Source organism: Drosophila ficusphila, unplaced genomic scaffold, assembly GCF_018152265.1.
Source record: "Drosophila ficusphila isolate 14025-0441.05 unplaced genomic scaffold, ASM1815226v1 contig_412, whole genome shotgun sequence".
Taxonomy (NCBI): Eukaryota; Metazoa; Arthropoda; class Insecta; order Diptera; family Drosophilidae; genus Drosophila; species Drosophila ficusphila.
Window position 1 is genome coordinate 738,214 of NW_025064326.1, and position 21,064 is coordinate 759,277.

The 21,064-nt window shown below is 50.9% G+C and overlaps 5 protein-coding genes across 5 annotated transcripts; 4 read left to right on the forward strand and 1 right to left on the reverse strand.

The window, feature by feature from the left end:
• The first annotated feature begins 548 nt into the window (after window positions 1-548).
• LOC108091550 (intraflagellar transport protein 140 homolog) lies at window positions 549-5,951 on the forward strand. The gene is made up of 7 exons (XM_017190821.1): window positions 549-996; window positions 1,123-1,721; window positions 1,777-1,937; window positions 1,989-4,150; window positions 4,220-5,330; window positions 5,387-5,724; window positions 5,779-5,951. Exons 1-6 carry the CDS (start codon window positions 850-852, stop codon window positions 5,722-5,724), a joined length of 4,518 nt encoding a protein of 1,505 aa, XP_017046310.1. The 5' UTR covers window positions 549-849; the 3' UTR covers window positions 5,779-5,951.
• A 1,840-nt stretch (window positions 5,952-7,791) lies between these two features.
• On the forward strand, window positions 7,792-13,984 carry LOC108091547 (DNA-binding protein D-ETS-6). Its single transcript, XM_017190817.2, is given in 5 exon segments — window positions 7,792-8,777; window positions 8,780-9,121; window positions 12,511-12,558; window positions 12,561-12,750; window positions 13,065-13,984. Coding segments are annotated over 5 exon segments (1,512 nt in total). The 5' UTR covers window positions 7,792-8,362; the 3' UTR covers window positions 13,582-13,984.
• Window positions 13,892-15,965, reverse strand: LOC108091548 (neuronal acetylcholine receptor subunit alpha-4). The gene is made up of 4 exons (XM_017190819.1): window positions 15,791-15,965; window positions 15,533-15,726; window positions 14,480-15,098; window positions 13,892-14,421 (listed from the first exon to the last, which is right to left on the reverse strand). Exons 1-4 carry the CDS (start codon window positions 15,882-15,884, stop codon window positions 14,030-14,032), a joined length of 1,299 nt encoding a protein of 432 aa, XP_017046308.1. The 5' UTR covers window positions 15,885-15,965; the 3' UTR covers window positions 13,892-14,029.
• Window positions 15,966-17,437: 1,472 nt separating this feature from the next.
• On the forward strand, window positions 17,438-19,006 carry LOC108091558 (minor histocompatibility antigen H13). Its single transcript, XM_017190830.2, has 3 exons — window positions 17,438-17,772; window positions 17,831-18,681; window positions 18,740-19,006. Exons 1-3 carry the CDS (start codon window positions 17,560-17,562, stop codon window positions 18,846-18,848), a joined length of 1,173 nt encoding a protein of 390 aa, XP_017046319.1. The 5' UTR covers window positions 17,438-17,559; the 3' UTR covers window positions 18,849-19,006.
• A 649-nt stretch (window positions 19,007-19,655) lies between these two features.
• LOC108091566 (SUMO-conjugating enzyme UBC9-B) lies at window positions 19,656-20,683 on the forward strand. The gene is made up of 2 exons (XM_017190839.2): window positions 19,656-19,821; window positions 19,909-20,683. The coding sequence occupies exon 2, from the start codon at window positions 20,006-20,008 to the stop codon at window positions 20,483-20,485; it is 480 nt and encodes a 159-aa protein (XP_017046328.1). The 5' UTR covers window positions 19,656-19,821; window positions 19,909-20,005; the 3' UTR covers window positions 20,486-20,683.
• The last annotated feature ends 381 nt before the right edge of the window (window positions 20,684-21,064 follow it).

Genomic DNA, 21,064 nt, shown 5'->3' on the forward strand with positions numbered 1-21,064 from the left:
GCGAGTATTGCGTGAACACGGGGCGAATACGCGACAGCTGCTGGTGTGGGTGAGCTGCAGAGGTGAACAGCTCTATTTTTTCAAGCTAGAAACTTTTTTGTATTAAACAGAAAATCATTGTGAAAAATGCAAGGATTTTTTGATAAATATTAACATACTCTTTTGTTAAAATTACATATTTGTAAAAGTATTTGACAAAGAGAATGTCCAAATTTAGCTATTTGGCTTTGTCGAGTATTATTTGCGGATCTCAGCAAATTGTAATAAACACACAGTTAATTATGTGTGTGTAGGGTGGGTCACATGAGTGGAGGGGAGTAAAAATACTTATCAAAAAATTCCATTATCTTATTAATCTTGCGATATTGAATAGTGACAATTTTTGTTCATAAGTTTATTCATAAGTTTATCGCAACTTATCTTTTCTTTTTACATTTATAGAAGTGCCAGAAATACCTTGTGGAGTGCCAGGGGTGCAAGAAACCGTTGGCGTACCCAAATTTAAACTGTAGCAGTTCGTTGTTGTACTTTGTATTTTAGGGGAAACCCAAAGTTTTCTGGACAAAACTTAAAAATGCAGATAAGCTCCATTGCAAATGCATTCTTATCTGTGGTTCTGTTGATAAGATGATTAGGAATACGAATAACGAATTTGTCGGCAAACAAATAAATGGTGAAATGGGGCGGCTTTATTGGTTGCATTCTTTTAGTCTCTGAACCACCATAGCTGCCGGCTCTCTACCCGATATTTTTGAGCAACTATGACAACCGTTGCTAAGGAATGAAAATATCCTTGTGTTTTGGTTCCTGCCGGAAAAATGCAGCTGCCTTCAGTTGAAAACTAGCGAGATGACATTGTACTTTGACACGAAAATAGAGTTCCTGGACTCGGATGCGGTCAGCACCATCAGCAGTTGGCATCCTAGTGAACCACTCTTCGCAGTGGCCTCTTTTAGCCCGGAAAGAGGCGGTTCCGTGACCATATTTGCGGATACTGTAAGAATATTTCTCTCCCTCAAAAAGGGTATTATGTAAATATTTGCCTATCACCGTAAACCATCGAAAATAAAAAGATTACAATTTAAATAAATTAATAAATTGATACCGAATTCCATTTTGAAGGGTGAGCCGCAGCGAGATGTAACGTATCCGGTGCACGCCACCTCGCAGGCCACCGCTCTCTGCTGGCACCCGGAGAAGGCGCTCCTGGCCAGCGGCTGGGAGCACGGGGACATCCACGTGTGGTTCGCCGGACACAGGGAGTTCGCCAGCGTGAACGCGCCCCACAAGGCGGCCATCGTGCTGCTGCAGTTCAGCGAGCAGGGCGGGCGGATGGTCACGGCGGACGCCATGGGCCTGGTCACCGGGTGGCGCTGCGACGGGCAGTACCAGTTCCTGACCATGTTCTCCCACGACCTGCGCGAGGTGCTGCTGCTCATCTGCTTCCGCCGGACGGTGGAGAGCGAGGTGCGCGAGGAGATGGCCAGTCTGGCGAAGGCGGCGGTGGCCGGGGACGAGACCGCCCTGGACACCCTGACCAACTGGAGGCCGCGGACCGCAGCGCGGAGCATGACCCACGCCGGGGTGAGGGACAACCACTGCTTCTACGCCTGCACTCAAGGCGGGGTGGTGTACTACATCAACCAGGGAGGCGCCTGCGTCGAGGTGATGAAGTGCGGATCGCTGCCGCCGATCGTTCAGATGCTGTGGCACCCCAAGAAGTAATTCTGGCCTGGAGAACCCAACCTGTACCTAAACCACTTCTTTCAACCACAGGGACGCTGTTATTTGCCTGATGGAGGACCTGACAGTCACTCTCTTTTTGGTCGAGTCCACGGGAATCCTCACGGAACTGGATCGCGTGAAGATGAGCGGGCGGGGAGGAGGGAGACAGGGAGCCATCGCCTGGTCGGGCAACTCCCTGGCCATCATTACAGGTGGGCATCGCTAAGCTTAATCCTGCTCCACTATAATAGAATTCCCCTTAGGCGATCTCTTCGTGCGCATTTGGGACATCGAGCGGAGCGACAATTACCTGCTGAGAATGGACCTCCCGAGCGGGAACCAGTTGAACTCGTCCCTGACCAGCCTGAGCAACGGCACCATGTCCTCGTCGAACCAGTTCTTCAGCCACGACAGCACCGAGAGCAGCAGCGTGCCGCGCAAGACGCCTAAGTACGGCCAGATGAACGGAGAGGTGTTCACCTGCCTGGCTTACAGCGCCACGGGCCAGACTCTGTGCGCGGGCACCTCCCAGGGAAACCTCTTCACCTGGAAGCGGAGCGGGAGCCGGCTGGTCAACGCGCCCGAAGACGCCTGGCAGCTGACGAACATTTCCTCCGTGAGGGGAGCCATCCGGAGCTGCGAGTGGGGCTTCAACGAGCTGTCCAAGCCGTGCATGCTGGTCAACTGCCTGTCCAACGTGTTCATGCTGAAGGAGCAGCCCCTGCTGGCCTTCCACACCCGGGACCTGTGGGCGGTCCAGCGGGCGGCCAAGTCGGTGCAGCTGACGCACTGCAGCGGTCGGGAGACGACCGTCCAGTCCGAGTTCGCGGTGACCGCCATGGCCCTGAACGAGCTGAGTCTGGTGATGAGCAACGGCAGGAGCATCTCCTCCTACAGCCTGCAGAGGGTGGAAAAGAGCCTGGACGAGTTCGATGAGATCCTGGAGGCGGTGGAGGGAGCTTCGCCCCCGACGGCCACCACGGCGACTCCCCTGAGCGTGAAGCTGCTCCAGACCTTCCCCGCCGAGTGCTTGTCCCTGAGCCTGTTCAACCAGAACATATTCTGCCTGGCGAGCAGCGACATCATGGTCTACTCCGTGGGCGGGGTGGTGCTGCACCGCATCCAGGCCAGCGACATCGAGGGGAAGATCATCGGCATGGACCTGAGTGGCTGCTACCTGTCGGTGTTCACCATGAACGGCTACGTGAAGGCCTACGACGTCTCGCGGCACGATCCCAAGCTGCTCTTCCCCAGCAAGTCCGGCCACGACATATTCGACGACTTCGGGGAGTTCATCCTGGTGAAGTGCAACAGCCTGGGCAGCCACCTGGCCATGGTGATAGCCAGCAGCAGCTTCACCCCCATCTCGGCCCTCTTTTGCTGGGACTTCGAGCGGAACAACATATTTGATTACGGCCTGCTCGACTCGCAGGAAACCAGCTCCAAGAAGGAGAGCTCCTCCTCCAGCCTGCCGGTTCGGATCTTCTGGGACGCGGAGGAGCCGCGACTGCTGGCCATGGAGGTCAAGTCCATGGTGCAGAAGAGTGCGCCCCAGAAGAACTCCCCCCAACCAGTCCACTTTGTCCAGGCGAAGACGCTGCTTCTGTTTTACTCGGAGAAGGGGTGTCTCAACGTCCTCGAAAGCCAGGCGATGAGCCCGGGGTCCCAGCTGCTAAATCTGTGTGTGCCCAACGTGGTCCGGCTGAAGATCAACGCGGTGGAGGAGCAGCCCCTCCAGGACTTCGTGGACCTGCAGCAGTGCGATCCCGTGACCAGGAAGCAAGTCCTCAACTTCAGCCTCTACGTGGCGGAGGGAAACATGGACCTGGCCTACCGCAGCATCCGCTCCATCCAGTCCAAGGTGATTTGGACCAACCTGGCCAAGATGTGCGTGCACACGAACCGCCTGGACGTGGCCAAGGTGTGCATGGGTCACCTGGAGCAGGCCCGCTCCGTCCGCGCCCTCCGGCAGGCCATCGAGGACGACGACCTGGAAACAGAGGCTAAGGTGGCCGTACTGGCCACCGAACTGGGCATGATCGAGGAGGCCAAGGAGCTGTACCGCCGCTGCAGGCGCTTCGACCTGCTCAACAAGCTGCTCCAGGCCACCGGCCACCTGGACGAGGCGCTGCAGGTGGCCGAGAGCGAGGACAGGATCCACCTGAAGCACACCTACTACCAGAAGGCGCAGGAGCTGCGGGAGAGGGGCGACCTCAAGGGGGCCCTCGAGTTCTTCGAGAAGACGCAGAGCCCGGCGCAGCACATCACGCAGCTGCTGCTGGAGAACCCGGCGGCCATGAAGCGCTACATCCAGACCACCAGCGACCCCAAGCTGCTCAAGTGGTGGGGCCAGTACATCGAGAGCTCCGGCGACATGGACGCCGCTCTGGCCGTTTACCACAAGGCGGAGGACTGGTTCTCGCAGGTAAGTGGTCACAGTCCGAGCCAGCACCTGTGAGCCTGTGAAGTGTAGTAACACTCTGCCCCGTTGCAGGTGAAGATCCTCTGCTACTTGGGCAAGATCTCGAAGGCGGACGCCATCGCCCGGCAGTCGGGGGACCGGGCGGCCTGCTACCACCTGGCGCGCCACTACGAGAACGTGGGCAAGTTCCAGGAGGCCATCATGTTCTTCACGCGGGCCCAGACCTTCAGCAACGCGATCCGCATCTGCAAGGAGAACGACTTCCAGGAGGAGCTCTGGACGGTGGCCAGCTCCTCGCGGCAGCGGGACAAGGCCATCGCAGCGGCCTACTTCGAGGAGTGCGGCAACTTCAAGCACGCCGTGGAGCTCTACCACCGCGCCGGGATGCTGCACAAGGCGCTGGAGATGGCCTTCGAGAGCCAGCAGCCGGAGATCCTCGAGATCATCGCCTCGGACCTCGTGCCGGAGTCGGACGCCGAGCTGGTGCACCGCTGCGCGGACTTCTTCTGCAGCATCGAGCAGTTCCAGAAGGCCGTGCAGCTGCTGGCCAAGACCAGGCACCTGGAGAGGGCCCTGGGCACCTGCCTGGAGAAGGGCGTGCCCGTGACGGAGGAGCTCGCCGAGATGCTCACCCCGGAGAAGGGCGAGTTCGAGGAGGCCACGCGGGTGCGGCTCCTCGTGCAGCTGGGCGAGCTGCTGCAGCAGCAGGGCGACTACCACAGCGCCACCAAGAAGTTCACCCAGGCCGGGGACAAGATGCGGGCCATGAAGAGTCTGCTCAAGTCGGGCAACACCGACAAGATCGTCTTCTTCGCCAACATGTCCAGGCAGCGCGAGGTGTACGTCATGGCCGCCAACTACCTGCAGGCCCTGGACTGGCAGGCGGATCCCCAGGTGCTGAAGCACATCGTCAGCTTCTACACGAAGGGCCAGGCCTTCGACTCGCTGGCCAACTTCTACGCCATCTGCGCCCAGATCGAGATCGAGGAGTTCCAGGACTACGGCAAGGCCCTGACCGCCATGCAGGAGGCGGCCAAGTGCCTGGAGAAGCTCAGCCACGCCCAGCACGCCTACAACAATCTGCAGCGCACGGTGGCGGATGTGAAGACGATCCTGGAGGTCCAACAAGCGCTGCGCGAGGGCGACCACCAGCTGGTCATCGGAACCTGCCGCAGCATGCTGAGTAGCTCAATCCTCTTGCGCCCAGCACCAGGTTTTTATCTCTGGTTCCCTTTTCAGTCAAGCCGGAGCTGCCGCCCATCCGCCACGCCCACATCCTGTCCATGCTGATCCGGTCCCTGGTCTACGCGAAGCAGTATTCCGAGGCGGGTCGCGCCCTGAAGGAGCTGGCCGTGAAGGACCACTCGTGGAGCGCCTCAGGACTGGTGGACCGCGGCACGGTTCAGAGGATCGCCCAGGAGTGCGACCTGGATTTCGACCTCATCTGGAACTCCGGTCGCCAGGTGACCGCCTCCACGAGCGGCACTGCCGCCACCGGAATGAGCAGCACCTCGGCCATGACGACCAGTGAGGATGACGAGGCCGATGACGAGGAGATCACCGAGGAGCTGCACTAGGTGACTCAACCCACGGGCCGCCCAGAACCCATTTGCTAAGTGAAATGTAAATAGGTTTTGCAGGGCTCATAAAAAGAACATCTTACGTCTTGAAACCACAGAGCACCAATAACACTCTCGATAAAACCATTCGAAGATCCTCTCTGAAGCTCAAAATCTCAGACACGGCTGATTATTATTTTCTTCTATTTTATTAATATTAAAAAACAATATAAATAATGAAATTAATGAATCTTTTAAACCAATAATTATTATATCAACTTTATTATTAACAAGAAAGGAAGCTTATATACCCTTGCAGTCATTAAACATGTCGAACAAAATACATAAAGGCTAAACAACATCAAAGCTATGACGATTTTTCTATTCATATTCCATATTGTTCATATGACAGCTATATGATATAGTCGTCCGATTTTGATGAAATTTAATTTAAATGTTCCAAAAATCATGATTGTCTGATGAAAAACAACGAGGTAATCATTTTATTTCCGTTATTTCTATATAGATTTTTCGATCTTTCCTATGGCAGCACTCTGATTTTTATGAAATTTTTTCTCGATTTAAGAGTAATTAAAAAACTTACTCGTGGGATTAAAAACAACGATAAATTATTAAATTAAAGCATACAGTTTCGTTGTGCTTATTATGGAAAAACTTTATGAGGGGATATGGAAACTTTGTGGGCAGCACAGCAAGTAATCAAGAGCAAAATAATATAATACAATGACTATGTGCTTTTTAAACAGTCTAGTGGAAATCACCCTTTTCTAAGTCAACTAGCAAGGTAGCGTAACAGCGATCAAAGTTCCTAAGCAAACCCCATGGAAGACAGTGAGTAATCTATCGGCGAGTATTTCGTCAGATTGCTCATAGCTCCCTTTGACCCACTCGGCGTTTATGAATGAACCGCACACACGATATATTGTAGTAAAGCTTTCGCTATAAAAAGGTTCTCTGGGCTAACAGACGTCACATCAAAACAAACACAAACGATTCGAGCGATATGGATTTGGATCGCCGTATCTGCCGGCGCCACAAGGAAAGAGAAGGAGAGCGAACGAATCGGATCGGAATGAATCACTTAGCCAAAAGCGTCCTCAGCTATGAAATCAGAAACAATTCCAGGAAGCCGGCGGAACTCGAACAACCGAAAAGCAATTGCAAGCTGATATGCTCCAAATGGGAGGCCGTCGCGTAATGAGCGATATCTCTGCACGTCCGTTGATGGAGCCAAAAATAGGTGATAAAAGAGCAGTCGTATTTACGTAAATATTAAAATAGTTACTGAATGGGAATACTAAATAGAACTGTTGAAAATAGTTACTGGAAAAGTAACAGATGCCACTTAGCAAAACAACAATAGGTGGTATTTGTAAATCGAGTCGTCAGTCCAGTAAATATTTACCTTTTCTCAGTATTTGTTTACATGCCTTCGATATTCATTCACGTATCACATATTTTCGTTATTAAAACCCTACTCTTAGGTCTCTTTTCTCTCTGTGTGCTTTCTGCGGGGCGACCTGTTGCCAAATATCGGAGAGATACCCCGATTTACTCATGAGTAGGCTTCGGCCACAGACAACTAGCGACTCATGCGCGGTTTCCCAGAAAAATGACGCGAGAAAAACGAATCCGAACGGGAGGGGAATCGATGAATGAATTTTCGTTGGCCGCCAAACGACCTTAGGCCCCCGCACCACCACCCCCATCCACCTTTCGCCTGGGGAACTCCATCCCAGCGATCGGCGATCGGTTGTTTGCTCCGCGGCCGAGTGACTCATCGTCATCAACTACGCCAGTTCCACGACGTCATGCTTGAGTCTGCGATTGTTGTTTGTTATTTGCTGGCGATAAGCGGAGCGCCTCCAGAGAGCGAAAGCTCCCGAGCCGAAGCCAAGTGGCAAACTGGTCCCGAGCGAACGGGGCCCTCGGCTCTTGACTCTTGGCCAGTCAGCCATGAGGTGGCCGAATCTTCGAATCTTCGGGAGAGCGCCAAAGCTCGCGACTTCGTCATGGACTTATCGCGGTCCGCCGGCGGTGATCATTACCTCGTCACTCGCCAACCGGTGCGGGCACTCGGTTAAAGATCGGCGATCCGGAGCGATCGACGGCGGTACTTTTGACCCGGTCGGCGGCTCTGTAATCGGTCACTGCAATAAGGGTTATTAAAAGTTTCCCTTCGCCAACTTTCCGCGGAAGATTTCCGCGATTTGCGGCACGTGGAAAGCCTGTCTCCGCGCGCTCGGCCAGCAGGTGAAATACCCTGGCCCCGAGGTGAATCATCCAGCCAGCCGGATGATAAATCCACATCCTAAATCCGTTTCGCTTTCCCACGTTCAACCGGTTGCCGGCGATAAATAAGTTCGAAGACACAAAGTGCAATTCCAGGAATATTATGATTAATCCAAATAGTATTGATTTTGTTGTGCAAACAGTCGCCAAAAAATATTATTTCGGGTTTTGGTGAAACATAAGTGAAGTTAACGAGAATAAACCTGCTGAATATTTGCATTGAGAAATACTTAAATATCAACTAAAGAATATTATGAAGAACCCAAGTGAAAATAGGCAGCTAAACAAAAAGCCCAGCTGATAGTGAATCCCTCGTGTGCAAGAAAGAATTTTCCACAAGTTAATGGCTATTCTGCAGAATAGCCGCCAGAGCCACAACCAAATCAACCAAATTCCACTCCACATCCAGACGATCCAGAGTGTTTGGTGCCACCAGAGGCCACTCGATGCCATGCACCAGGATGTCCGGCAAAAGAGCATCGGATCCGGAAGCGGAAGCGAGGGCCAACTGGAAGCGAAGGAGAAGAAGACGGCGCTGGATCCCGCCGCTGAGAAGGGGATCCCTGCCAGGAGGACGAGGAGGAGGCGGCGCTGCAGCAGCAGTTCCACCAGCGACTCCAGCGAGTCCTCGGACCTGTCAACGGAGTCGGACTCCGACTCGGACTCCTCCTCCAGCAGTCGGAGCAGCAGAAGCAACGCGAATTTACCACCCGCCCTCAACTTGCCAGTGCCCCTCCCCCTGGCGACGCCCACTCCCCCACCGCCTCCTCGCCCCTGCCGCCTTGCTCGTCCAGGAGGAGCTCCGTCGACTCCAGCCGGAGCATCTCGCCGGTGGCGGTGCCCGTGGACCCGCATGCCTGGTCCGCCGAGGACATCGCCAGCTGGGTGAAGTGGACGACGCGCAAGTTCCGCCTGGACCCGGAGCCGGACATCGAGCGCTTCCCCAAGGACGCCCAGGAGCTGTGCGAGCTGACCCGGGCCGACTTCTGGGTCTGCGCAGGGTCCCGCCGCGGCGGCATGCTCCTGGCCAAGCACTTCGCCCTGACTCTCTACCACGCCACGGGACGCGAGACGAGTCCCATGCTCAACGACAACGAGCCAAGTGAGTACTAGTGGGATAAAGGTTTGCTAAAGTATCTGCTGATATTCAAGAAAGGTTTCTCCATTTACAAATAAAATCTCAAGAAAGGAACTCTTATATATCGGATTCCCCTAATGACAAGTGGAATCAAGTATGCGGATAACCCTTCCCGTAATCAAGTTGGTATCCACATATTTCTCGCCGTCCAGCTAAAGTGACCGAACGCAGGAGCTAATCTTGGAGCTCATAAATCTACAGCGTCCAGAGATTGAGCTGCTTGGTAATTGGGTTCACGTGCCGTTCCCAGTGGTGCGATTCCCAGACGCTCGCATCCTCGAATCCTTTGTGGTCAGGCATCAATTGAATCCTTTTGGCCTCCGCCGGCGGTAAATGGCAACTGATTAAGATGTTGACCGGCTGATAAGGGCGTTACTTATGTGTTCCATTGATTGTTTTTCCCCCACCACGCCCTCCTTAATTCGCCCCTTATTTAGCGCGTGCTGATAAAGAAGAAAAGTGGGAAATCCCCTGCCAGCGAACCACCTTTTAATTACCTTTTCCCGCTCTGCGAAAACTTTCCGACTCCATAAACGTAAATCGCTCGGGAAAATCTCTGCGCGACAGCGGCAAAGTATGCAACACTTTTCCAGTTATTAACTGCTGACGAGTGGGGGCGGGGAAATCCGGAGTGGGGGCGTGGCTTAGCGGGCGGTCGCGTCAAGTGATGAACTTAATAATAAACGATGTAAATATGATAATTTCTCGCAGGATGTGGCATCTAATAATAAAATCAAAATAATCGCACGCCAGCGGCAAAAGTCGCCGAGTCAAGTTTCGGACGGGCGGCAAAGTGGGAGTGTGAGTGGGTGGTGCGATTGTCCTTGGGTGGTTTCGGGGTTCCGGGCGGTTTGTCAGTGACAACAGCTCTGCGGGTGGTCAGCTTCGGGCACAGGAAAATATTCATTCGTCGCATCCTTCCTGTGGCAGGAAGAGCTGAGAGGCTGAGCGACGGAGGAAAGCCCCCTGATTTGGGTCTGGCATATGTCCGTGGCCGGGCTCTATACCTATGCATATAGCCGCCCTGATCCCGAGAGCAGGCGACGTCGATTTAATTGATTTGTTTTTTATGCCAAAGAGGATTACGCGTCGTCGCCGTCACGCAGATTACAGTTGTTGTGGGCTGCGATTGTTGGTCCGATCCCTGAGTCACCGCCCCTTTTCGCCAACCCTATAGAAGAATATATCCTGGGTATATTGATTATAGGATGCCAACCAAAACGACATACTTAACTTCAAAGCTAAGCTGTCTAAAAACTAACAAATATTTCTGTAAATTCTTGTGGACAAGGTCTTTAATTTTATTCAAGCAATTACTTGGGAAAACCAAAAACAATTCCGTTTATTTTTTAATTTTCCATTAAATCCCCTGAGGATTTATAAATAACCAAGTGATTCCTACTGGGTATTTCAAAGTCGCACCACTGACGAGCACCCTTCGTAGTTGTTTATTGTGTGATTTTCGGTGGGTGGAGTGGGTGGTGGATGGTGGGAGGTGGGTGGGGTGTGGCTGAGTGGCTGCACGTGGCCTCTGACTTTTGTGACTTCTCCGCCGAATGCCGAAGCAGCATTTACCACCAGCTGCGCAGGTGAGCCGTAATCGTTCCCGGAGCTTCGCCTGCTCCTCGGATGCTCGGCGAGGACTCAAGGCATCCGTCTGGTGATGAGGAGCGGAGTCCGGACAGCGCTGCTGGCTGAAGTTTCAGTTGCCAAATGGCCCTCGTCCGACGCAGTTCACACGCTCCCGGGAAAAAAACTTTAACTGGCAAATAGTTATTAATATTGACAAAACCGGACACAACTTTACCCCTATCCAAAGTTTAAACTTATAAGAATTAGTAATATAATTATGTTGAAAAAACTGGTAATCTTTTATGAAAAACTCATTGTTCTCCTGTGAAAAATCCAACATATAAAACGATATCTATCCTTAAAGTAAGAGGAAACAATATAAAGTTATTATTACAAAACCGTCGGCAATATAAATGATGTTAAGAAAAACAGTTCGATGTCATGAAATATTTCCTATAGTCGAACATTAATTGAACTTTGGCCAAATACCACAACCGAAAAAATTCACGGGAATTGTGTTGAAATTTTGTCATTTAAAATAAACTTAAAATAATGAGTGTCAGCGTGGACGTGGGTGTCATGTGGCGCCTCTCGGAGGACTTCAACCGGCGCTTCGGCCTCCGGATGCAGGCGGCTCCGCCGGTCGGGCAGCATCCCCACCCGCACCACGCGGCCGTGCACCACCACTACCACCACCACCACCAGCACCACCAGCATCCGCACAGCCCGATGATCTTCAATGGTAAGAGAGCCGCGCAGATGGCCGAAAATTCATCGGAATTTCCGCTGAGACGGCCGAGCCGAAGAGCTTTTGTGAATGAATGGACGGCGGCGAGGAGATCTCCTCGGATGGCAACCACCAGCACCGCCACCGCCACCGCCGATCTCTGGCATTTCCGGCGAGCGGTGCGCCTAGAAATGTGAATGGGTCCAACTCTCTGGCATTCTCTAGAGGTCGGAACTGTGTCTTGTGGCCGCGGCATTGCTTGATCGCCGGATGAGTCACGAGTGGTTATGGCACCTTCGTGCTCAGCAGCGCCACTTCGAGGGTTTTCCCCGCAGAAGTGAACAAACACCGGGATGTGGGAATGTCCCCATGGCCAACAGTCGAGAAAAAGTACTCTTAGTAGCTGAAGGAACCACCTTGTTTCTTGTGAATTGCTGCTGTGCCTTGTGTATATTTCTATTTCCACAATTTTATCGTTTTGTGGAGGAATTCCTTCTGCACTGATCGTTTGTTTTTAAATCACAATGTTTTCAAAAAATGAAATGTTTTTAAAAAGTCTTAAAATAGAATGCATTCATTCAACGGCTTTTATTAAACGAAACGAATACTATTTTTATTTCACCTTAAGCTTTTCGTAATAATTAACATTCTCAGTGCGTAATCATTTTATTTATTTTAAAGTTATTCTTTTAAAAAGCTCCATATTTAGTCGCAGAGGTAGTTAAGAATTGTTCGAAGACCGGTTTTTCTCGCCGTGCAGTGTGATGTGCAGGATTTATGCCCGCTTGCGGTTGATTTTCTGTGAATCCGTGCTGGCTTTTGGCATTCGGTGCCACTTGGCACTCTTGCCACGTCCGCTCCCACTCCAGAAAGTCCCGCAGAAAATCTCGTTTGGCCGGGTTGGCTTTCATTCGCGGCTCTCTCCAGCTCGCTCGCTCTCTCGGCCATTGTACCTGTATCTGTATCTGTATCTTAATTTGTATCTGTATCTGGGGGGCTGTATCTGCACCCGAGCTCTGGCCACTAACGCTCCACTCGCCGCCTCTCTTTCCAGATCCGTATCAGCTGCTGAACGCTGCCTCGCACCGATTGGTCGCCCAGGGCTCGGGGGCCAGATCCAGCTGTGGCAGTTTCTGCTGGAGCTGCTCGCCGATTCGTCCAACGCCGCCGCCATCAGCTGGGAGGGCCAATCGGGCGAGTTCCGGCTCATCGACCCGGACGAGGTGGCCCGCCGGTGGGGCGAGCGCAAGGCCAAGCCCAACATGAACTACGACAAGCTGAGCCGTGCCCTCAGGTAAGCCACCCAGCCACATCCTTACACATCCTTAACTTTAATTCAACAGAACTAAATTGTAAGCAACTTACAATCTTACGAAGCAGAAAAATGTACTTGAATTCAAGAGCATTTAATTTCTGTGATTTCAAAAGATATTTAGTTTGATTGAAATAGGTTCGAAATAAACTTATCTTACTTATTTTATTATTTTATAAATATTTACAAGCAAAGTAGAGCATGCAGCTCAACAAGCTTTGAAGCTTCTACTGTTTCTGCAGTTTCTACTGCTTCTAAATCAATTTGAGTGGCTAGTAAAGGTGTCCTTTTTGCAGGTACTACTACGACAAGAACATCATGACGAAGGTGCACGGCAAGCGGTACGCCTACAAGTTCGACTTCCACGGACTGATGGCCGCCTGCCAGGCTCAGGCGCAGGGCGGCGACCCCGCCTCCGGGATGCTGGGCTCCTACAACCCCCACGGCGGAGGGGCGATGCAGTTGGGCCGCCACCCACCGGCGCTGCACCACCCGCACCCGCACTCGCACCACCAGCACGCGCATCCGCACCACCAGCTGGGCCAGGCGCACTTCCTGCACCCGCACCACCAGTCGCCCGCCTCCACGAGCTCCAGCCTGGGCTTCCCCTCGCCCTCGACGGCCTCCTCGCAGCCTTCGCCCGGCCAAGGACCCGCTGCCCCTTCCTCCTCCGCCTCTGCCTCCGCCCCCGCCGCCTCCTCGAACTTCTCCGCTCCATTCCTAGGCGGGCCGCCAGCCGGAGACCCTGCGAGGACGTCCTCGTCCGCGGGCAGCTACGACCCGGGCACTCCCACCACGAATGCATTTAACTGAGCCGCAGCAACCCCAATTTGTCGCCGGGGTTGTAAGCCAAAAAAAGGGGAAGGAGGAGGAGGAGGAGGGGGTCTAAGGATGCGCAGGACCACCCACTGCGCACGGAGAGTGAATGGCGGACAGCCACCTCCCACCACCCAGCGAGGGTCAGAGCTTCGACCGTAAAAAGGTCATTTCGCATAATTCCAGCTACTTTGGGTTAATTGGGGAATTGTGATAACCCGGAGCATCGCAGAGCAATACTCGGAGACGAGAGCCAATTTGTTAGTTCGCCTGTTATCCTTCGCTTCTACGTAGTCGTAAGCACACATTCGCCGGAGATCCTTTATTCCAATCGGGGTCTCGCCATTGAGTAATTCTAAGTTCGCACAGAGTAAATACATGAGAGCGTAAAGCAAAAATACCCTTCCTCCGGAGTACATAATTCTGAGGCTTGCGTTCCAGGACTTCACACGGAGCAGTAGCTGGCCAGGATCAGGAAGGCCAGGCTGAAGACCCCGAAGCAGACGCGGTCCACGGCGGTGGCCAGCAGCGCCCAGTCCGACTGGAGGTCCTTGAAGCTGGGCCCCTCCGCGGCACTCAGGCTCAGCGGACTGGTCGGGTGCTCCTCCTCCTCGGCGTCGTATGGCGTGTCGTAGTGGTTCTCGTCCGCCTCCGCCCGGAACTGGCCGGAGGTGCTGAACTGCGAGAGGAGCAGCCAGGTGCCCGCCCTGCCGTGGAGCAGCTTGCTCAGCGCCTCCGGCAGGCGCTTCTTGTGCTTGGCGGTGGCCATGTAGAGGACCACCACCTCGAGGACCATGGCCAGGCTCAGGAAGAGCAGGGTGCTGCTGTAGAAGATCACTGTGGGAACTCTGTGGGTTAGCAGGTCGCTTCAAGCTGCAAGGGAAGGGGGACTCACCCACGAGCGGCGTCCTGTCGGACAGAACGGGCAGCAGCTGGGCGAAGTACATGAGGAAGGCGGCGATCACGATGGTGAGCAGCCCGTTGATCATGATCTTCTCGCCGCCCATGTGCGGCGGCAGCCAGAAGGCGGCGAGGGCCAGGACGACGATGCAGGAGGCCGGCGTGTAGATGACCGCCGTGTACATCGAGGAGCGCCGCTCGACCGTCAGCGTGTACTCCAGGTAGCCGTAGTAGTCCTGGGCCACGAACCGCGCCCGGGAGTCCACGATCTGCCACTCGGGCGACTGCACCTGGTCGTCGTTCCTGGCCAGGCTGCCGTTCCCGTCCGCCGCGATGTTCCTCAGGCCCCAGGAGCCGATCTTCAGCGTGCAGGTCTGCCGGTCGTACGGCCAGTTCAGCATGTTGAGGTCGCAGTACGCCGTGTAGAGCGCCGGCGGCGTCCGCCGGAAGAGGCCGTCGTGCCTGAGGAGCACCTGGGTGTCCGCCAGCAGGCCCCCCTCGTCGCCGTTGAAGAGCGTGATCTGCGGGGTCCACACCTCGCCGGCGCCCAGCGAGATCTGAGTGATGTTGTCGTACTTGGACGGCTGCCACGTGCGCTCCTCGTCCCTCCACCACTGCAAGGATTGCGGGGATTATTTACATTGAAAAAGGGATATCATATTGTATGTCATGTTTTAAATGAGTTACTATTATCCAAAGTGTTGTGATTAAATGGGTTGTTGATAAAACATAAAATGCTTTTCTATGGATTGTTTTACCCGAACATTCGGTCAGAGGAATACAACCTTATCTTGCTACTTGCAGTGATTCACAAAATAAAGTACGTTTCAAACTCAAATCGCACAAACTGCTATAAATTAGAAACATAACAATCGATTGGACTCTGCGAATCCACATTTTCTCTCAGAGTTTTACAAAACTAACTTCGATAATGCCTTCACAAATTCCATTCATGAGGAGCTCGCATTATTTTTACGGAATGCTGTCTTATCAAACTCAAGTGAGCTGGGGAAAAAACAAATTTATCTGGGGCACTTGTCCGACTCACGATGTTCAGCCAGCAGTGGACCGTCAGCTTGCCGTTCATCTCGTCGATGTCCAAGTAGTTGACCACCAGGCCGAGGAGCACCTTCGAGGGAGCTCCTTCGAACTGGGGCTGCACGCTCGCGTCGTAGTTGAGGAGCAGCTCGGCGTGCAGGCGGTCCAAGGCCTTGACATTGTCGCTCTTGGAGTCCGGAGCAGCTGCGGAACATGCATATTCGGGGTTATCGGCGACTGGGGCTGCTGCTGGATCGAACTCGCTTACCCAGAGATCCGGAAACCACGAATAATAGACCTACTGCCACTTGCAGCAGTCCGGGACCGGAAACGGGTGACTTTATCTGGGGGGAGCTCGGCATTGTTGAGTCCGGTTGGGTTGGGTTGGGAGTGCTCCTTTCAGTGCTTTCCTTTCAGAGGCTAAATGGAAACTGAGCTCAGCTTGCGGCTTGGCACATGGCCGAGGCTGCTCTGTCGCAGTCGAAGATAACAGCCCATTTTATTTCATTTTGCGTGGGAGGCGTGTTATCATCTTTGGGGAGGATCGAAGAGTTGTGCTCGACAACCATTCAAATATCTGAGCAAGTACTCTTCCAAATACGTTTGGTTCCGCTGTAAGTCACTTTTTGACTTCTTATGACCAAAAAACCACACAAAATATAGCGTTTTCTACCAAAATTGCCAACTAATCTTTTCCATAGCGGTTTTTATGAACTAACTAATATTTATATAACTAATATGTAAAATGACCATTAAATTGCATTCGGTGGCATAGATAGTTGGGCTTCTCTGGTCTCCTAGACTTTGTTTGGCTGTTAGTTGTTTCTTGCCCAAAAATGTTTGTGGAAATGTGCAAGAGCAGCACGTACCCCCAATAGTATGCTACAATTTCGATAGTTTTTCTTTAATTCACATAATTTAGTATAACTATTTCCTAGGCTTATAATGTACAATCTATGTACATATGTCTTGTAAGTCTTAAATACGAGTCTAGTCAATTTACTACTCTTAAATTTAGAATCCAACTCTGAGTCCCCGTTCGCTGCCTAGGCTGATGCCGTGTGTATTTGCCGTCACTTCCATGACCTAAAATAAGGTTAAAAAAATAAGAATAATTATTAGTTCATTTTTTTGTGATTTGTTTTTTAATTTTTATGATGCAAACCCTTTCCGAATTTTTAAAAAATGGGTTTGCTTAAAATTAACCATACCTCTAAAAGTTCGTATTCTAATTATCTAACCAACTGTGTCATTAGTTTATGTTTTATTTTCGGCCGATTTTGCCAATTTATATGAAATTTAACATAAAAAAAGGTTTGCTGAAAATTTTAACAAAATTCACTAAATCTAAGTTCTAAGTGGCATACCTCTAAAAGTTTATGTTTTAATTCTCTAACAAGCTGCATCATAAGTTTTTTGTTTTTTTTTTTGTTTTTTGGCCAGTTTCTTCAACCCTTCCGCAATATCCAAAAAAATGGTGTTTGCTGAAATCGGACAAAAATCATTAATTCTAAGTCCATAACTTTTCTAATTTAATTAGATTTTGAAGTGGCATGCCACTGATAGTAATTATTTTCATGGATTTTATTTAATAAATAAATTAATTAAATTTCATGAAATTCAGACGACTAGCTGTCATATTCACAATCGGTGACAATCCTTACTTCGATGTGGAAGTAAAGCATTTGTGATGACTTCGGCTTGCCGAAGCTAGCTTCCGTTCTTGTTTGAAATATTTTGGCCAGAATAAAATTTTTTTGTATTTTGTTACTGGTCAAAAATACCGTTTTTTTTTGGGCCAAAAAAAAGGTCCTGAATTAATATTTTTGAAATTCACTCGGTATATACTCGGTATATTTTATTTGTGCGGGATGAACCGGTGCGGTATTTTTGCGGTATTTTTTCGATTGTTCTCTTTTAGTGTGCAGAGATTGTTGACGTGTGCAGCTGCGTGTCACTTCACTTTTCAACCCCGCAAGCCGGCCATTCGCATAGGAAGTACCCAGCTTAGCTCAAGACAGGATTGGATCGGACACCATGGCGGAAGAAGTGATTGGAACCGTGAAGGAGGTGCTTCAGGGCATCATCGAGAACGTGAATGCGCCTAAAAACGAGTCGGCGCAAGCGGAGAAGAAGCCCCCCTCGACGCCGGAGGGCATGGCGGTTGCCTACAGCAGCCTGGTGGTGATGGCCATGCTGCCCATCATCTTCGGCTCCATCCGCTCAGTGAAGCTGCACAAGCTGAAGAAGGTGTGTACGTGTTCAGATTCAAAACTGAGCCCAACTTACCGATTTTCTTTACTGTTAGTCCACGGGCGAAAAGGCCGACACGATGACAAAGAAGGACGCCATGTACTTCCCGCTGATCGCCTCGGCAGCGCTCTTCGGACTCTACCTGTTCTTCAAGGTGTTCCAGAAGGTGCACATCAACTACCTGCTGACCGGCTACTTCTTCGTGCTGGGCGTGATCGCGCTGGCGCACCTGCTGAGCCCCGTGATCAACTCGCTGATGCCCGCCGCCTTGCCGAAGGTGCCGTTTCACATCCTCTTTACGAAGGGAGAGGGCAAGCACAAGGAGGACATCGTGAACTACAAGTTCTCCACGCACGACATTGTCTGCCTGGTTATCTCCTCGGTCATCGGAGTGTGGTACCTCTTGAAGAAGCACTGGATCGCCAACAACCTGTTCGGACTGGCCTTCGCCATCAATGGCGTGGAGATGCTGCACCTGAACAACTTTGTGACGGGCGTGATCCTGCTGAGCGGGCTCTTCTTCTACGACATCTTCTGGGTGTTCGGCACCAACGTGATGGTCACCGTGGCCAAGAGCTTCGAGGCGCCCATTAAGCTAGTGTTTCCCCAGGACCTGATCGAGAATGGACTGAACGCCTCGAACTTTGCGATGCTGGGACTGGGAGACATCGTCATCCCAGGCATCTTCATTGCCCTGCTGCTGCGCTTCGACGACAGCAAGAAGCGTAAGACGCGCATCTACTTCTACTCCACGCTGATCGCCTACTTCCTGGGCCTGCTGGCCACCATCTTTGTGATGCACGTATTCAAACACGCGCAGCCAGCACTGCTATACCTGGTGCCAGCCTGCATGGGCACCCCGCTCCTGGTGGCCCTCATCCGCGGCGAGTTGAAGGTGCTCTTTGCGTAAGTGTACGGCTTAAAATAAATTGGCTGGGTGCTAAATCCCTTTTTTCTTCCCCAGCTATGCGGACCATCCCGAGGAGAAGCCCGAAAAGAAAGAAAAGAAGGAGAAGGAAGAGGGCACTAGCTCGTCCAGCAGCAAAAAGAAGGACTCCAAAAAGGTCAAGTAAGACCAGGACGCGCCTTCTCGAAAAGCATCTCCATTCGTTCCATCGCAAAATGTCTTCTGCAGTTAGCTAAGATTCCTTTCGTTATCGCTTCACATTATCACAACCCGTAACTTCTACGGCACACCGCTACAAAAGACGATCCACCAATTGAGTTAGCTACGTTCCTTGGCCAGGCACAACAACCTTATTTAGTTCGATTAGGTTACAATTGTAGAAAATAATTGTCAACTTTTTTACCAGAATCAAATTTAAATGTAGAGTTCTATTTATGTGGCTCCGCGTAGAGGCGTGTATTTAAGAAAGCAGTCTCCAAACAAATATATTCCAAGTTTTGTAAAACAGTGAGTTTAATAAATCTTTTGATAGATCTCTAATTTATTAGCGAACCACTTGACATAACGAATACTTTATTGCATTTTATGAAACATTTATGTTCACAGTTCAAATGCGAATAAATTAAAATTTTCGTAACGTTGTTTATTTTTTTGCTGTTTAAAGATATGTAGCAATGCATGGGGAATTAATATTAAATTTAGGTTAATCATGATCGCTTGCTATCAGTAAATCTTTTCAAGGTCTCCATCTACAAAGTTTTCAGAATTTACATAGCAAAAGCTGACTGTAAAAACATAATTCAAGAAATAAAACCTCTTGTAATCAATTGATTTTATTTTGTATTAACTCTTCATTTTACTAATTAACAGCTGTACTCAGTTTGAAAATTCACATTTAAAAAATAACATTTAAAAGAGGTTTTGGTATTTATTTGCGTTTAATGTCAAAGGGTCACATTAACTATCGGAAACAAGCGAGAGAGACCGTTCACCGTGACAATTTTAGACCTTTTGCGACCACAAGCGTTCATTTGCTGAAAAAATTGCGCTAGAATTTGCGAAAACGGTAAATAATCGTAAGCGAAAGGCCAAAAAAGGCATTTTCGTAGCACCTTGAAGCGTAAACCGCAAAAGAGAAGGTAGGTTCCCGGAGAAGTCGTCACGAATGAGCACCGGAGACAAAAGACACATTGCAGCCGATTACACACACAATCACATACTTGCAGACAGACGCGCGTGCGAAAAAGCAGTGGGATCGCCGGAAGCTTAAGAGCAGGACTTGCAGGATACAACGACCGGAAGTAGAAGACCAGAGAGTCAAGCATGTCCGGCATCGCAATCACACGTTTGGGCGAGGAGCGTAAGGCGTGGAGAAAGGATCACCCCTTCGGCTTTGTGGCCCGTCCCGCCAAGAATCCTGATGGCACCCTTAACTTGATGATCTGGGAGTGTGCCATCCCCGGCAAAAAGTCTACACCCTGGGAGGGCGGCCTTTACAAGCTGCGCATGATCTTCAAGGACGACTACCCTACCTCGCCGCCCAAGTGCAAGTTTGAGCCACCACTGTTCCACCCGAACGTTTATCCCTCGGGCACCGTCTGTCTGTCGCTGCTCGACGAGGAGAAGGACTGGCGCCCAGCCATCACCATCAAGCAGATCCTGCTGGGCATCCAGGACCTGCTCAACGAGCCAAACATCAAAGACCCGGCCCAGGCGGAGGCCTACACCATCTACTGCCAGAACCGTCTGGAGTACGAGAAGCGAGTCCGCGCCCAGGCCCGCGCCATGGCCGCCACCGAGTAGTCGGCGTCCTGCGCCTGGCTCCCCATAGACATTAATAAACAAACACATCTAGGCGGGAAGCGTTTTCGAGAATGCTCTCCACATCTATTTACTTGTACTAAGTCTACCTTTTGATTCGAGGCCCTGCACACAACTATACACTCTATTGAAATTGCTTAGCTTCCAGCTATACCATTAAATTCAAGATATGAAAAAAGAGTAATAAGTTGTATTAACCCTGGTTAAGCCCCTTGGTGCGTCATTGCCTAAGGCGCTACGTGGCATTTAGTTAATGACGCTCCTTGGCAATCAGAGATCTTGGCGGAGCACCAGTAATTCCAGAAAACCAGGAGTGTGCTCAAATTCTCTTTACTTTTATTTTTTAAATAATGGACTGTTTAATCAATCTGTCGCATGTACTACATACATACATATATGAAGTGAAATAAAATGCACTAGTTGTAAATGTTCATGAATTTGCTTTCAGAGGCTTGTTGCCAGGAACTGTTAGGAAAAGTAAGCTGAAAACAATGAAAAACTGGTTGATCTTTATTTGGCAAGAATGCATGTTTCAGCACTTTAGTTACACTGTTTAAATTG